The sequence below is a fragment of the Rana temporaria genome, chromosome 13 (genome assembly GCF_905171775.1).
Source record: "Rana temporaria chromosome 13, aRanTem1.1, whole genome shotgun sequence".
In the NCBI taxonomy this organism is placed as follows: Eukaryota; Metazoa; Chordata; class Amphibia; order Anura; family Ranidae; genus Rana; species Rana temporaria.
In genome coordinates, this window is record NC_053501.1 from 35,108,585 (window position 1) to 35,125,407 (window position 16,823).

Genomic DNA, 16,823 nt, shown 5'->3' on the forward strand with positions numbered 1-16,823 from the left:
ATCCCGACATTGGTCTTCATAGCCTGTCTTCCCTTCAGTTGCCATCATCTGTATCTTAGATTGGAGCTAAATCAGCTTTTGAAAAAATACAGGCAAGGTAGTTTGCAGATTCCAGAATTGCCATCTCTCCAAACTTTATAGACTGGGACTTACAGAACAGAATCATGTGACAAAGTTGCAGTCCCGTTCAGAAACAGCACGACAAGTTTGCAATACCCAGTGGCATTGAACATTATCAATTTCAGAAACTGAGTGAGGTTACATACCAAAATATGTTGTAGTACCTTGTGAACCAGGTATCGCTACCAAACAGCATAGCCAGGTCCATAAACTCACTTCTCACTACCTCAGGTCCACTGGCTGGACAATGAGCACCCCCATGTTCTTTACTCTTCTGTGGGAATGTTCACAGAGGAAAAATGACAACAATGTGCAACCTAATAAAGCCCTGATTGGTTTAGATTGCCAACCCTCCTTCTCTCACTTGTTCTGTATAGGATTAAAGAATGTTAACACAGACATGAGGATGTGCGGATTATAACTATATTTAAAATATAGTCTATTTTAAAAAATATAGCTCGACTAAAACTGAGCTTTTTTTTCTACCTGGATTTCACCTGTCATCTTTTCCACACCAAAGATTATTAGGCTTTCGAGTGCAAACATAATTGATTGTCCTGGTTTAAAAATTATAATGGGCCTTTTTGGAGACAAGCAATTCATATTGTCATTTTACATGTATGGTCAGCATTAGAGAGAAAGAGCAGACACAACAGATGTCAGTTTGTGCTGTTGGAGTATTAAAATGTGACTCCTATACACCGTAGGTAAATTTGGTACCTTCATTACTGTAGGACAGAGCTCAGGCATGTCTGTACTGCATCCCTCGTGGCAACAGGGGTGCCCCAGTGACACTTATACTGATCTTGTAGCCCCAGGAGAGGGTCAGAGCTTGGAGACATTCTTCAGAAGATGGTAAGAGACAGGATACTTGCTTCAGGACAACCACATCCAGTACTAGCTGATGAGGCCCAAGGGCAAAAGTCTGCATGTGGCCTTCAGACAACAGGCTTAACACCAGGAACCCCTAGACAATCAGTCTTTACTGTGCATCATCACACCCCAGGTCTACATCTGTCTGCAGTTAGCACTTCCCATTTAAAGTTGCCCAGAAGAAAAAAAAACATCCTGGGCAAATGGTATGTGCCTCTAATGCAGCCATTGGGTTCCTTGAAACGTTAGGGTTCCTCCAGAGTTTGCTAGGGGTTCCCTGAGATGTAACCGATTGATCTCCTATCTGAATGTCCCTGCATAATTCCAGGGTCAACACAACATGGTAGAACCAGCAGCATGACACCAATGTTCTGTAAGGGTGGCAATATGACCACCACTGTTGGGGAGACATTTCCAAAGACTTCCAAAGTAAAATTGAGAACTGAAAATTCAAGGGTTCCGCTGGGGTAAAAAGGTTAAGCAACTGTGCTCTAATGCGTATGTCCATGCTAAATTGACTGGAGTGTACCTTCAATTATACAGGCACATTAGTACATCGTGAGCAAAGGAAGCAGCACAGCACGTTATCCTGGCTAAGCAAATTCTCACACTCAGAAATCAAATGTCTGTTCCAGTAAAAGCGTGTAGGGAGAGTTTTAAAATCCAATACATGAGGAATATAAATAAGCTGAATCCACACATCTTTAGCCCACCCGCGTTACATTTCTCAACTTTTCCCTTGGCAGGAAATTACTGCACGCTAATAAAATATCAACAGTGATTTCACAAATCTGGAGCAGCTATAAATGGAACTTATTGCTAGTAATCAGCCAAGAAAAACCTACACATTGCAGATTATGCGACAGTCCCCGAAAACAGGCCTGTCGCACACAGAGAATTCTTATTTACTAACAAAATATCCATTCATGAACAGCGTCTGAAGAATGGCGTTCTCTGAGTTTTTATTTATTTTCTGCTCACTAGCCAAAGTGATAAATTATAGAACAGTTTTGTTGGAATAAATCAGTTCCAGATTACTGGCTGATGACAATGTAAAAATAAAGGAGCTGTTCTACATGGCTTGAACTTTCATGAAGTCTCTAGACAAAAATGGTTTTACATTGCTGAAGTATTCAGTTATGTTGATTTTAAATAAATCCAAAACTGCTCTGTACTCAAGTAAAACTTTTTATGGGTGCATTAATGTGCATGATAGAATGTGATTTAATCTACTGGTTTTGTCTTCGAAAAGTAAAAAAAAGATGAGAAATAGGAGTGATCTTAAAGCAGAACTACAGGCATACAGCTAAATACACCACTTACAATCACACATACAGAGGGGGAAATAATCATTTGATTCCCTGAAGATTGTGTAAGTTTGCCCACTTAAATGAAGGGTCTATCATTTTTTATCATAGGTGTATTTTAAATGATAGGAGACAGAATATCGATCAAAAATCCAGAAAAAACATGCTACAAATGTTATAAATTGAGTTGCAGTTCAGTGAGTAAAATAAGTATTTGATCAAAACATGACTTCGTACTTGGTGGAGAAACCCTTCTTGTAGTTGGTGACCAGGTTTGCACACGTCTCAGGAGGGATTTTAGTTCACTCTTTACAGATCTATTCTAAATCCTTAAGGTTTCTTGGCTGTCGCTTGGCAATTAGAAGTTTCAGCTCCCACCATAAACTTTTTATAGGACTAAGGTCTGGAGACTTGTTAGGCCACTCCATGGCCTTAAAGCGGTGGTTCACCCTCCTTAACATCATAGCATTACATTCGGCATCGTAGCGCGAGCTACAGTATGCCGGTCTTAAATTTTTTATCCCCGTACTCACTGTGCTATTGATCATTGAAGATTCCGACTCCCGCGGGGAATGGGCGTGCCTATGGAGAGGGAGGATGATTGACGGCCGGCTCTGGCACGTCACGCTCCCCGAAGACAGCCGGAGTAGGTCTCGGCTCTTCACGGCGCCTGCGCACAGGCTATGAGCAGGCGCCGTGAAGAGCCAAGCCTATTTCGGCTATTTCCGGAGAAGCGTGACGTGCCAGGGCCGGCCGTCAATCACCTTCTCTCACCATAGGAACGCCCATTCCCCGGAATCTTCAATGCGGAATAGCACAGTGAGTACAGGGATAAAAAATGTAAGACCGGCATACTGTAGCTCGCGCTACGATGCCGAATGTAATGGTAGAATAAAAAATATATTTTTTTTTTTTTTTTTTTAATAGGGTGAACCCCCGCTTTAATGTGCTTTTTCTTTAACTACTCCTTTGTTGCCTTGGCGGTAGGTTTTGGGTCATTATCATGTTGAAAGACTCATTCACGACCCATCTTTAGTGTTCTGGCTGAGGGAAGAAGGTTCTAATCCAAGACTTTACAATACATGGCCCAGCCTATTGGCCCTGCAATGTAACAAAGTCGGCCTGTACCTTTAGCAGAGAAACAGCCCCAAAGCATCATGTTTCCACCTCCGTGCTTGACTGTAGGGATGGTGTTCTTACAGTCATAGGGGTAGATTCACATACAAATAGATCGGTGCAGCGTATGTGAGATACGCTACGCCGCTGTAACTTACATTAGGCCGGTTCGAATCCCCAAAGAATTTGCGCCGTAAGTTACGGCGGCGTAGTGTATCTCAAGCGACGTAATTCAAATCGGCGATTAGGGGGCGTGTTTCATTTAAATGAAGCGCGTCCCCGCGCCGAATAAACTGCGCATGCGCCGTCCCGAAATTTCCCACCGTGAATTGCGCTAAATGACGTCGCAACGACATCATTTTTTTAACATAGACGTGACTTGCGTACATTCCGATTCACGGACGACTTACGCAAAAAAAATAAAAAATCAAATTAAACACAGGAACGACGGCCATACTTAACATGGCAAGTCTAACTATACGCCGAAAAAAGCCGACTACAGACGCCGTAAAAAAATGCGCCGACCACTCGTACGTTCGTGGATCGTCCTAAATAGCTAATTTGCATACCCAACGCGGAAAACTACGTGAACGCCACCCAGCGGACGCCGAAGTATTGCATCTTAGATCCGAAGACGTACACCTGTCGGATCTAGCCCAGAAGCCGTCGTATCTTGTTTTGAGGATTCAAAACAACGATACGACGCGGGAAATTTGAAAGTACGCCGGCGTACTCGCTCTGTGGATCTGGCCCATAGTCAGCATTTTTCTTCCTCCAAATACAGCGAGTCAAGTTAATGCAGAAGAGCTCAATTTTGGTCTCGTCTGACCACAGCACTTTCTCCTAATCCTTATCTGAACCATTTAGGTGTTCACTGGCAAGCTTCAGATAGGCCTGTACATGTGCCTTCTTGAGGAGAGGGACCCTGCAGGCACTGCAGGACTTCAATCCATGGCAGCCTATTGTGTTACCAATGGTTTGTTTGGCAACTGTGGTCCCAACTGCCTTGAGATCATTCACAAGCTCCTCCTGTATCGCTCTGAGCTGATCACTCACTTTTCTAATGATCATCTTTACCCCATGAGGCAAAATCTTGCATGGAGCTCCAGAATAAGGGCGATTGATGGTATTTTGTATTTCTTTCATTTGCGAATAATCAATCCAACAGTTGTCTCCTCTTTACCAAGCTTCTTGCTAGTGGTCTTGTAGCCCATTCCAGCCTTGTGCAGATATACAATCTGTCCCTGACGTCCTTTGACAGCTCTTTGGTCTTGCCTATGATGGTGAGGTTTGAATGGAAGAAAGATTCTGCAGACAGGTGTCTTCTATACACATAAAAAGCCATTGTTAGGAGCTCCTTCTTCAATTGGCACGTCTAATCTGTATACCACATACTGTAGACAGTCTATGGGAGCCAAAATTATTGTTGGTTGGTAGGAGATCAAATACTTATTTTACTCACTGAACTGAAACTCAATTACAACATTTGTATCGTGTGTTTTTTCTGCATTTTTGGTTGATATTCTGTCTCAATCATTTAACATACACCTATGATAAAAAAATATAGATCCTTGATTTATTTGTAAGTGGGCAAACTTACAAAATCTGCAGATCAAATAATAATTTTTACCACTGTATGTAAACTATTTTATCTGTCCAGCCATACTTTCAATTTATACACCTCTGCCAGACAGCACAGACAGGAATGTGACACCACTTTTTCTGTTAGGCCCCATACACACGATAGAATCCATCCGCTGAAAAATCCCAGCGAATGGGTTTCAGCGGATAGATCCTATGGTGTGTACACTCCAGCGGATCTGTTTCCGCGCATATATCTCCCCTGGGATATATCTCCCCTATTTGCTGACATGCTAAACAAATCTATCCGCTGGAATCCATCCCAACGGATGGATCCGCTGGTCTGTATAGACTCACCGGATCCATCCGTCCGAAGGGATCCCCCGCATGCGTCGTAATGATTCGACGCATGCGTGGAATTCCTTATATGACAGCGTCGCGCACGTCGCCGCGTCATAATCGCGGCGACGGCGCGACATGTCATCGCCAGAGGATTTCGGCGCGGATTTCAATGCGATGGTGAGTACACTCCATCGCATGGAAATCCGCACAAATCCTCGAGAGGATTTATCCGCGGAAACGGTCCGCTGGACCGTATTCGCGGATAAATCCTCTCGTGTGTATGGGGCCTTAGAGTTAAGCAAGGATCCACTTCCCACCCAGAGCCTGATGATTGGACAATGAAAGAGCAGTAACGCACTGAAAAGTCATCAACTCTGCTTACTAAATGCAACTCCAATTCGTAAGATCCTTGTCAGTGCATTCACAAGCGACCCCCCTGAATCTGAGTGACGTTGTTGAAAGAGGCTATATCAAAACAGATTCAGGTATTTAAAGGCCAATTATAATAATAAATAACACCCAATCCCCTCCCACCTCCTGTGCGGAATCTATAAAAATGGTATAGGTGTTTTTTTGACAATTTTGTAATCTACCATTAGAAGAAGGTAAAGTAAACTTTATTTATATTATACTGCTTGTTTTTTATGGCACCTACAACAACGCAGGATCATTAAGTTGGCAAAATGTTAACAAGCTCTGGAGCTGGGATTCTCAACCAGGTTTCCATCCTCCAGAGGTTGCAAGGGGTTCCTTAAGCAATTAGTAATTTTCGCCTCTAAAGCCCCATACACACTATCAGTTTTCCTGCAGGTTTTTCTCTTCCGGTTTACCAAAACCATGTAGTGCAAGGGCCTGCCTGATTGCATACAAATTGAAACTCTTAGGCCGCGTACACACGGTCGGACAAAACCAATGAGAATGGACCGAGGTTCAGTTTCATCGCTCAAAACCGACCGTGTGTATAGCCCATAGGTCTGTTGTCCTTCGGTACAAAATTTTAAAACATGCTTTAAAATCGAACCGATTGCCCGCTCGGTCCAAACCGATGGTTAGTACAGAAAGCATCGGTTCAAAACCCGCGCATGCTCAGAATCAAGTTGACGCATGCTTGGAAGCATTGAACTTCGTTTTATTCAGCACGTCGTGTGTTTGACGTCACCGCGTTCTGACACGATCGGTTTTTGGAACGATGGTGTGTACGCACATCAGACCATCAGGCCACTTCAGCGGTGAACCGATGGAAATGGCCCGTCGGACCATTCTCATCGGTTTGGAACGACCGCGTGTACGCGGCCTTAAGGTTTGACCTCATATTAGATGGTTTTGGTAAACCTGAAGAGAAAAACCTGCAGGAAAACTGATAGTATGTATGGTACTTTAGATAAGTTCCCACTGACACTATTAACCTTTTTAGCCACCTGTAATGGGGTAATTATTCCTAATGACCACAAGTGTGAGGAGCATTCTTCCCATTAACCATCACATTAATGTATCATGAGTTGTAAAAACAGTAATTTTTAGCAGGGGTTCCCCAAGACCGAACGTTATTTCAAGGGTTCCTCTGTGTTGAAAAGGTTTTTAAAGGCTGCTCTGGAAAATTCAGATCCTGTTGCTGTGGACACGGATATATTCTGGGACTTTGAAACAGATTTCATTAGAAAGCCGTAATGATTGCTGGACCAGGAAGAGTTGCTTATAGTATTTTCAATGGAATACCGGTATAAGTTTAGCGTGGTTAAATTAGGCACAAGGAGGAACACAGATGGGGTTTTTTTTTTTCTTTAAATACATGAACAAGATAATCCCCCAATTTGTCATCATCTGAGGAAGTTTTCCAACATGCCCAATTCCTCCTTTTGCAAAACACAAAACCATACTTAATTTATGGCATGTGCTACGGCAACAGGCAAACTGCCCCATACGGCAGAACACAGCTAGTATGGTGAGCACACCATTATATTGTATCTATGAAGAGAAAGGATCCTTTCAATTGAGACAGCAGGAAAATGCAAACTCATGGTAAGATGATCCACATGTAACTTAAGCTCCAACTTCTTAATGAGCTCCTCATTCAAAAGCATCCTTATTTAACAAAGCCGTGTGAGTGTGAGACAGTGGCAGACAAGCCTAGGAGGACCACCTTTGTCTGAATAAGGCCTTTTTATCTACAGCACAGGAAACTGATACTGTTCTCCTACAAAGCTTTGTATTCGAGAAGACACACAGCCTGAAGGAGAAAGAACAGTAACAATGTTTAATAGTTCTTTTCCAGTAAGTTGTTCCAAGATGACACAGGTGTGCTGCTGGACTATGATTTTCATGAGAGGCCATTGCTTTAAGGAAGAATGTAAAGTATAGATATTTTATACATAGTTACATTGGTCCTGCTTGAACACAGGAGGTTGGCAAGTTTGCCGTTTGGCCATTCAGCGGAGATGTCATCAACTCGCCTCTCCATTTCTTCCAATCAAAGAAGGTTTCGAGCAGCCAAGCTCCTGTGTTCAGAATGCAGCAGGCCAACCGTTTGGCATGGGAACCAGAAGCTAGTGGAGATCACTGGAGCGCCTACCCCAGTGATTCCAACTTCCATGGGCATCAGCAAGATATGGTATATAGACAGTTACATTGGTCCAAGCTCGACCACTGTAACCATGTATAATATATCCTTACCTTAAATACCTCTTTATAGGACAAGTTCACCTTTCATAAAATGTTACAACCATTCTCAGGGTAGAACATGTAACTTGTTATGAATGCACCAGCCCCCGTGACACCTTGTGGACAGCCTTCTCTGATCTTGATAATACAGAGCCAGGGGACAGGCTGCACATGCTCAGTCAAGGTTACATATTCCCTTCAGGGATAGGGACTAAGGTGAACAGTTCACTAATTCTTGTGAAGAGATCTGCAGCACACGTCCTCATCATATATTTTTTTTACACACACACACACACACACACACACACACACACACACACACACACACACACACACACACACACATATATACATATCCCCCATAGAGGCAGAAAAAACAATACCACTTACGTTAGCCACACTAATGCACCACATTATCACACCAAAAATACAAAATCTAAACAAACATATACCCAGTTGAACCGCATCTAAGCGAGCCGTCTTATATGTGAAAGGATTTGAATTTCTGTCCATCCATTCCTGAGGTTTATACAGCCCTACTGGAGAGAACAGACAGCCTGCTTACCCGACCTTTTACTTCTGCTGTTGAGCACCACAGCTAGGTTGCCTCCCTACCCCAGCCTGTGACTGGACAATAAAAGATCAGCAGAAGACCGATATGGTCATCTCTCCACACTCACTTACTGTCAACATGTCCCTTGTCAGCTCATGTGCATGCAGTACACAAAGTACTGCCCCTCCCTCTTTCAATCTGAGTGTCACTGTACAGGAGATTACAAGTGGCTGAATTCAAGTCATCAGGTATTCATACTTAGGTTATTATTGAAAAATAATTATACAATTTTCTGCCACCCTGCTAAACTTGCAGAGAATTTACATTTCCTGTAGTGTCAGATCCTCAGATTTCAAGCTGTCTGCATACGCTCCCTTTCAAGGCCCTTATATCAGCTCTCTTACTTTTGCAGGTAGCGAAAACACAAAAGATAAGAAGTAAAAGTCTCTGTATAGTAAATACTCTAGATCAGTGTTTACCAGGCAGAGGCTTTCACTTCCAATCTTTTGAGATTTACCACTTGCAGGGGTACAGAGATTTTATAAGAGCCACTGAAGAGGGCAGCTGAGGTTGGCCCCAAAAGTCAGAGGATCAGGAGGTGTATATATGTTCTGCTAATGTAAAGTGGATGTAAACCTGATTCATGAAATTTGAGCTGGGCACATTTATCTGCAGCGTTTTCTTACCACTCTTCAAAGCACTATGTCCAGTAGCTTTCTCCTGCTCAGTTCAACCGTTATCAGCCCAATAACTTTTTTTTAATTCTCGGAGACGGAAGCCTGAAGTGTGTGTCGTGGGAGCTTGCTATAAATAGATTAGCACACAGCTTGCTGTCTTAGAGCAGAGCTATGCATATTCCTTTCTTCATTTGCCAATGTGGAGAGGGGGTGTGTGCATTTCCTCCAATTAGCTGTCTTGGCTGTATGCCAATAATCCACTCCCAGTGTTGACCAGAAAGAGAAAATCTGTAACATGATGTGCACTTTCTAAAGGATATATACAGCTGAAGACTGCAGATATAAAGTACATGTAAACCTTCTATAGGGAGATTTGTTTCATCTCCATCATCTGAGGCTGTTCACTTCACTGGGTATGTGTGAGGGTTTACATCCACTTTAAAAGGTAGCAGATATCTCTAGTTAGAATAAAGATATTGGGCCTGATTCTCAAAAGAGATACGCAGACTTAACTGCTGTTCAGCCTGCGTATCCCTGTGCCTAACTTTGGAAACGATTCTCAAAAGGCTTTTTCCAAAGTTAGGCAGAAAATCTGACATGTGTAAGACACTTACACGGTCAGATTTTAGGATGCAGTACCGCATCCGCCACTGGGGGCATTTCTCATTGAAATGCAGCTTTGCGTATGCAAATGAGGACTTAAGCAGATTTTCAAAGCATTTCATCACTGTGATTTCTGCGTAAGTTCCGAATTTGCCTGCGCAAAACTAGGGCTGGTTTTATAATGTGGAAAGTTAGTCACACATTGTAAAGGCCCATTCCAGCGACGGTATTTGGTATGCATTCCCGAGGGAGAACTCCACGGCAATTTTAAAATTCAAAACCGGCATGGGTTCCCCCCCTGGAGCATACCAGGCCCTTAGGTCTAGTATGGGTTGTAAGGAGACCCCCCCACGCCGAAAAATCGATGTAGGGGGTCCCCCTACAATCCATACCAGACCCGTATCCAAAGCACGCTACCCGGCCGGTCAGGAAGGGAGTGGGGACGAGCGAGCGCCCCCCCCCTCCTGAGCCGTGCCAGGCCGCATGCCCTCAACATGGGGGGGTTGGGTGCTCTGGGGCAGGGGGGCGCACTGCGGGCCCCCCCACCCCAGAGCACCCTGTCCCCATGTTGATGAGGACAGGACCTCTTCCCGACAACCCTTGCCATTGGTTGTCGGGGTCTGCGGGCGGGGGCTTATCGGAATCTGGGAGTCCCCTCAAATAAGGGGGCCCCCAGATACCGGCCCCCCACCCTAAGTGAATGGATATGGGGGTACATCGTACCCCTACCCATTCACCTGGAGGCAAAAAGTAAAAGTTAGTAAACACACAACACAAGGCTTTTTAAAATAATTTATTATTCTGCTCCGGATGCCCCCCCTGTCTTCTTTATTAGCTCTATTACCAGGGGGGGCTTCTTCTTCCACTCTCCGGGGGTCTTCCACTCTCCGGGGGGGGTTTCTTCTTCCGCTCTCCGGGGGGGGGCTTCTCCGCTCTCCGGGGGGCTTCTTCCATCTTCTCCCCTCTTCCGCTGTTGACTTGGCGAACCCCGGTTCTTCTCCAGCTGTACGGTGCCTTCTTCTTCAGCGCTGGCTGCCTGCTATGTTTGTGTGTTAGCTCAATTAGTAACAGGCAGCCGGCGCGGTCTTCTGTGACGTCAGGGTCTTCTGTTCTTCTCCCCTCTTCCGATGTTGACTCGTCGCCTGTTGTCGCTGTAATGATGGAAGCGCGCCTTGCATCCCATTTATATAGGCATCACCGTCCCATCATGCTCCGGCAGGTACCCACGTGGTGGGTGCACGTGGGTAGGCACCCACCACGTGGGTACCTACCGGAGCATGATGGGACGGTGATGCCTATATAAATGGGATGCAAGGCGCGCTTCCATCATTACAGCGACAAGAAGCGACGAGGCAACATCGGAAGAGGGGAGAAGAACAGAAGACCCTGACGTCACAGAAGACCGCGCCGGCTGCCTGTTACTAATTGAGCTAACACACAAACATAGCAGGCAGCCAGCGGTGAAGAAGAAGGCACCGGACAGCTGGAGAAGAACCGGGGTTCGCCGAGTCAACAGCGGAAGAGGGGAGAAGATGGAAGAAGCCCCCCGGAGAGCGGAGAAGCCCCCCCCTGGAGAGCGGAAGAAGAAACCCCCCCCCGGAGAGTGGAAGACCCCCGGAGAGTGGAAGAAGACCCCCGGAGAGTGGAAGAAGAAGCCCCCCCTGGTAATAGAGCTAATAAAGAAGACAGGGGGGGCATCCGGAGCAGAATAATAAATTATTTTAAAAAGCCTTGTGTTGTGTGTTTATTAACTTTTACTTTTTGCCTCCAGGTGAATGGGTAGGGGTACGATGTACCCCATATCCATTCACTTAGGGTGGGGGGCCGGTATCTGGGGGCCCCCTTATTAAAGGGGACTCCCAGATTCCGATAAGCCCCCGCCCGCAGACCCCGACAACCAACGGCAAGGGTTGTCGGGAAGAGGTCCTGTCCTCATCAACATGGGGACAGGGTGCTCTGGGGTGGGGGGGCCCGCAGTGCGCCCCCCTGCCCCAGAGCACCCAACCCCCCCATGTTGAGGGCATGCGGCCTGGCACGGCTCAGGAGGGGGGGGGCGCTCGCTCGTCCCCACTCCCTTCCTGACCGGCCGGGTAGCGCGCTTTGGATACGGGTCTGGTATGGATTGTAGGGGGACCCCCTACGTCGATTTTTCGGCGTGGGGGGGTCTCCTTACAACCCATACCAGACCTAAGGGCCTGGTATGCTCCTGGGGGGGGAACCCATGCCGGTTTTTTCTTTGAAAATTGGCATGGAGTTCTCCCTCTCAGGAATGCATGCTGAGCGACGCTGTCATTTTTTTTTATAATTATTTGTTTTCCCGGCGCGTCTTTTTTCACCCGTCGCAACTTTAGTGTCCCGTCGAAATTCTCAAAGCCGCCGGGCGTTAATTACGTTCGCACGCTGCACGTCGGGAAAATGACGTCACACGCATGCGCAGTACGACCGGCGCGGGAGCGCGCCTCATTTAAATTTTAAACGCCCCCAGGAGAGGAGGACCGCCTTACGACGGCGGCACTTAAGTTACACGGCCTGAAATTTCTAGGTAAGTGCTTTGACGATCGGGCACTTAGGTAGAAATTTTAAGTCAGTGTAACTTAACTGCTGAAATTTAAGTTAGGCAGGCTTTTTGAGAATTTGGCCCATTGTGTCTGAAATAAGTGCAACTCTGTAGCCATTTGACAGATGTGTATTGTTTAGACCTTTCAAAGTTGTAAAAGTCCCTTTAAAGGTGTGTGTAGGTTCACTTTGTGAAAGAGCAAGCAGAGACAAAATTACTGCTCACACCAATCTTATAGGTATCTTGAATTTAAATGATTTATTTCTTACCATTTTAATGCCAGTTGAAAATGTTACTGCTGGTTTAGCCTTTTCTAACTGCATCTCAATCTGAGTGGTTTTCCCCTTGTGCTGGGCCAACAGAATTGATGCAGGAAGCCGAGACGTCTCCTGTATTTGTTTAAAAAGGTAAAAGAAACAGGGGATCAGAGCAATAGAAAATAAATGTATATGTAAAAAAATGTAATACATATATTATATATACATACATATATTTATTTATTATATTGACAGTACCAGCAGGAGTATGTTTGTTATATGAACACACCTGGTTAATCCACAGAGATCACACAAAAAAAAAGCAAAAAGAAAAAGAAGAAGAAGAAGTTGCAGTACAGAGGGCTAAATTTCTTTTGAATTTAAGCATTACATTTTGGCTTTTAGATGTTTGTGTGCAATATATATATATATATATATATATATATATATATATATATATATATATATATATATATATATATATACATTTTATTTAATTATTTTTTTTTGCTAAAAAGCATGCTTTAGGCTTCGTTCACATTTCCACGTTTTGAATCGTAGGCAGAATTGCTGCCAGCCATTCGTAAAAGCGGAGAATCCCGGGACGCCGATTTGTTCCACATTGATTTGAATAGCCTCCCAAATGTGGCGCCATTTTCCCGTGTTTCAAGTAGTACATGAGCTTCTTTTGGGCGATGGGCATCCCCACAGTTCTATCACAATTGTTTCCCCCCATACGCCTAGATGTGAATGTTTTTTTTAAATAACAAACATGGTATACATACTTGCTCTGTGCAGTGGTTTTGCACAGAGCAGCTCCAATGATCTTCTTTCTGGGTCCCCCGCTGCCACTCCTCACCTTCGAGCAGTACCCCCAGAGAAATTATAGGGATTAATTAATATTCAGAAAGATCACAGTACTCTCCCCAACAGTGCTGCCTTCTGCTTTTCGCTCTAGATGGAGGGAGCCATCTTTCTTCAGGCAATATTTGGGCTTAACTTCCTGGACTGAGATGTTGGTTCAGAGATGACAATCAGGGTGTCATGTGCGTCCCTGTGCCTTTAAGGAGCGGTAAGCTCCCTCCAGGCACACCTGCCCTTAATCTATCCATTCTTAAATGTGCTTCTACTATGGAAGCTATGGAAATTTAGCGATAGAGCCGCAGTATAAACAGAGGTACCTTGGTGTGGGCACTGTGGATTACACAGATATATGCAATTGTGTGCAAACAAAACCCCCAGTTTTTACCGTAAACTGTTAAGACAGGGCCAATTTGGTTGTTTTGCAGGCTGGTGGGCAAGTGTGCTTGGAAATCTTATGTTTGTTTGTGATGCAAATTCAGGTAAACCCCGACATTTGTGCAGGTCATGGTTATACTGTCTAAGGCCCCTTTCACACGGGCAGAATTGATCGGGTCTACTGGTCAGTATTTTAGGTGGAACCGATCGGACCATCCATTGCTGTCTGTGGAGCAGTGGATTTACCGGACATGTGTCTGTTGACACCAGCCAACATCCTATCCGATCCTGCCTGCTAAAAACAGATGGATGCAAATCTGTTCTCCATCCGTCTGGCAGATCGGATCAAGTGGTCCATTTCCATCAGACAGCACATATGGACCTGTCATTCACCTGCTTGCTCAGTGGGGATCAGCAAAGAGACATTGGCTCTTATTGTAACGTCTCACCCGTGACTTGCCAACTAGTCAAGTGGAAATTGGAAGAACTGCACAAAGATAGTTAAATGCTTTCTGTAGCTCACACTGCAGCAAAACAAGATTCTATCATCTAAAGGTTTGGTAGAACACATAACATACATGTCCTCAGAATACACTTGAAAACTTAAAGTAGTTGTTCAGTCAAATCTGTCATACTTAAACCTGCTCCGACTCCCATTCTAAGGCTATTTTAACTACCCTGTAAAGGAAACTTGGATTGTGAGCATAATATGTTCCGGAAACATGCTTGTAATCCAAAACACTTGTGTATCAAAACAAATTTCCCCATAAGAAACAAATGGAAACTCGAGTGATTTGTTCCACAACCATTTATTCATAGGTCTTTCAGTTTATAGTTCATATAAAGAGATTATAGCAATGTGATAGGTTGTGTAACTATAAAATGTCCATCCACAACTGGCAGCCTCCACAAGGGGATTAGAAGCAAAATCCAGCAGGAGCTACAGAGTATAAAAGAGAAGAGAGGCACCTCTAAGTGGAGCAATATTTGAAGGTGCAACATTTAGCAACGCAAATGGCTGAAGACTAAAACAGGCACATCTAAGTATGCAGGCATCTGGGGTAAAGCTGTCCACAGACCATCCTGTGCACCGCCGGCTCCTAGCGCTGTCAGTCTGCAATCGTGACTGGGAAGACTACCCTGAAAGCAAGGCTTGAAGCGCTCGTCAAGACGTCGCTTGCATATCAAGTCAAATTGTATTTAAAAATGTTACTGGTCTTGCAAAACGCTCTCAAACCAAGGTTTTACTGTACTTACCTATTCTAAGGGCGCTCCAGTCTGGTCAAATGATCTCTCCAGTGGCCAGCATCAGTTAAGAGGATAAATCAACAACAGCTGCAAAGCCTATGCGGTGATGACGCTCATGGGCTTACTATGGGGCATCAGTTGTCCCTCCTCTACACTAAAGTCGGCACTGGAAGACAAATTATGTGACTGGACCAAAGCACCTTCAGATTAGGCAGGTATAGACATCTTTCTTTTACAGGGTAGTTAGAATAGCCTTATAATGGAGGTTGAGAGTAGCCTTAAGAATAGTTAAGATTTGACTGAACTTCTACTTTAAAAGGGTTAAAGAAAATCTTCATAAAAATGTTCTTTATGAAAAAAAATATATATAAATATTTAAGCCTCTGATTAGTTTTACACAAACATTTTGTAATGTATTAAAATTGGAACAAGAACGCATTACTTCTCTTAGTATTGTACATTGTATGAGCAGGATTAAAAACATCAGCACACACTGAGAAGACACGGATCAATACTTTTAATAAAAGTGAGGTGTGTTAAGCGCTGATAAGTCTTTCAAAATGAAGAAAAGGATCTTACTATTTGTACAGTAATTCTATCTCCATCAATTAAAACTGGATTTCATCTATCACAGCAAGATTCAGAATGATAATAAGTTGCCAACATAAGGGTCAGAAATGTGGTTGTTTAACCAAATCCATATCACATTATATTAGAGGACATTTAGATGACCAACAAATTTAGAAAATTAGCACGGTTTTTCTAAATTCAAGAAACTAAGTTGAGAAGCATTCATGTTACGAGTGATTGAAATTCTATAAAAGAACCCCAAAATGCACCCCAAGTTTATTAACCAACGAATCAGCCAACTTAAAACTAGTTGCGCAGTTAGAAGTATTAAAGTCAATCTGGCATCAGATATATTTCTTCATGAGGTATATGTATGCCAAGTAATGAGTAAGCATCACACTTACAGATACTGGATTTTGTAACCTGTTAGGGCCCTTTACCTTCATTTGTTTTTCACCTGCCCATGTGCAGTGCTACAAAATGTGACTGGCTACTGGAGCTGATCCACATTGTCACAGTCTGAATACTGCTGCATAAAGTTTTATAGGATGCCAATATAATGAAACATTCAGATACTTACATTAGCTGCATTTAAAATGAACAACATTTTATTTCTGCATGGAAGTAATCTTTAATTCTACTACTGAACCTTTTGAATCAATAAGCAAAAAAAATAAAAACAGTTTTCTCTGAAGAATGCATGGTTTCCACTGTACAGAACCTTTAAAGCTGAACTAAAGGAAAATTTGAAAAAATAAATGTACCCTCTACAAGGATTAAATGCCCATTTTTGCCTGGGGGGGCCATAAAAAAAAGCACATATACTTAGCTTATTTCTCTCTCCGCTACAGGCTCCTGCTCCCCATTTGACTAGTCCCCCAAAGTTACTTCAGGGGTGTGGAATAAAAAAAAAAAAAAACTACTTGTCCAGGGTACTAAATCGGGTCCCAGTCCACTTGTCCATCGTGACAATCTACCTGTGCTCATAAAAAAATAAAAAATAAAAGTTTTCCTAGGATAGAAAACATGAAAGGTTGACGTTTTATTATTAGGCAGAGGTGCGTTTAGGAATGTCTTGGACCTTTAAAAACAAAAGGGGCTTTTTTTACGGTGACTTAAAAG

The 16,823-nt window shown here is 43.7% G+C and overlaps 1 protein-coding gene across 1 annotated transcript in view; it reads right to left on the minus strand.

Annotated features, from left to right (window-relative positions):
- MNAT1 (MNAT1 component of CDK activating kinase) overlaps positions 1–16,823 on the minus strand; it is a 180,326-nt gene that overhangs the window by 105,380 nt on the left and 58,123 nt on the right. The window contains exon 6 of the mRNA XM_040333167.1: positions 12,657–12,776. Within this exon, the coding sequence (XP_040189101.1) occupies positions 12,657–12,776 (120 nt within the window). The remainder of the gene's footprint in view (positions 1–12,656; positions 12,777–16,823) is intronic.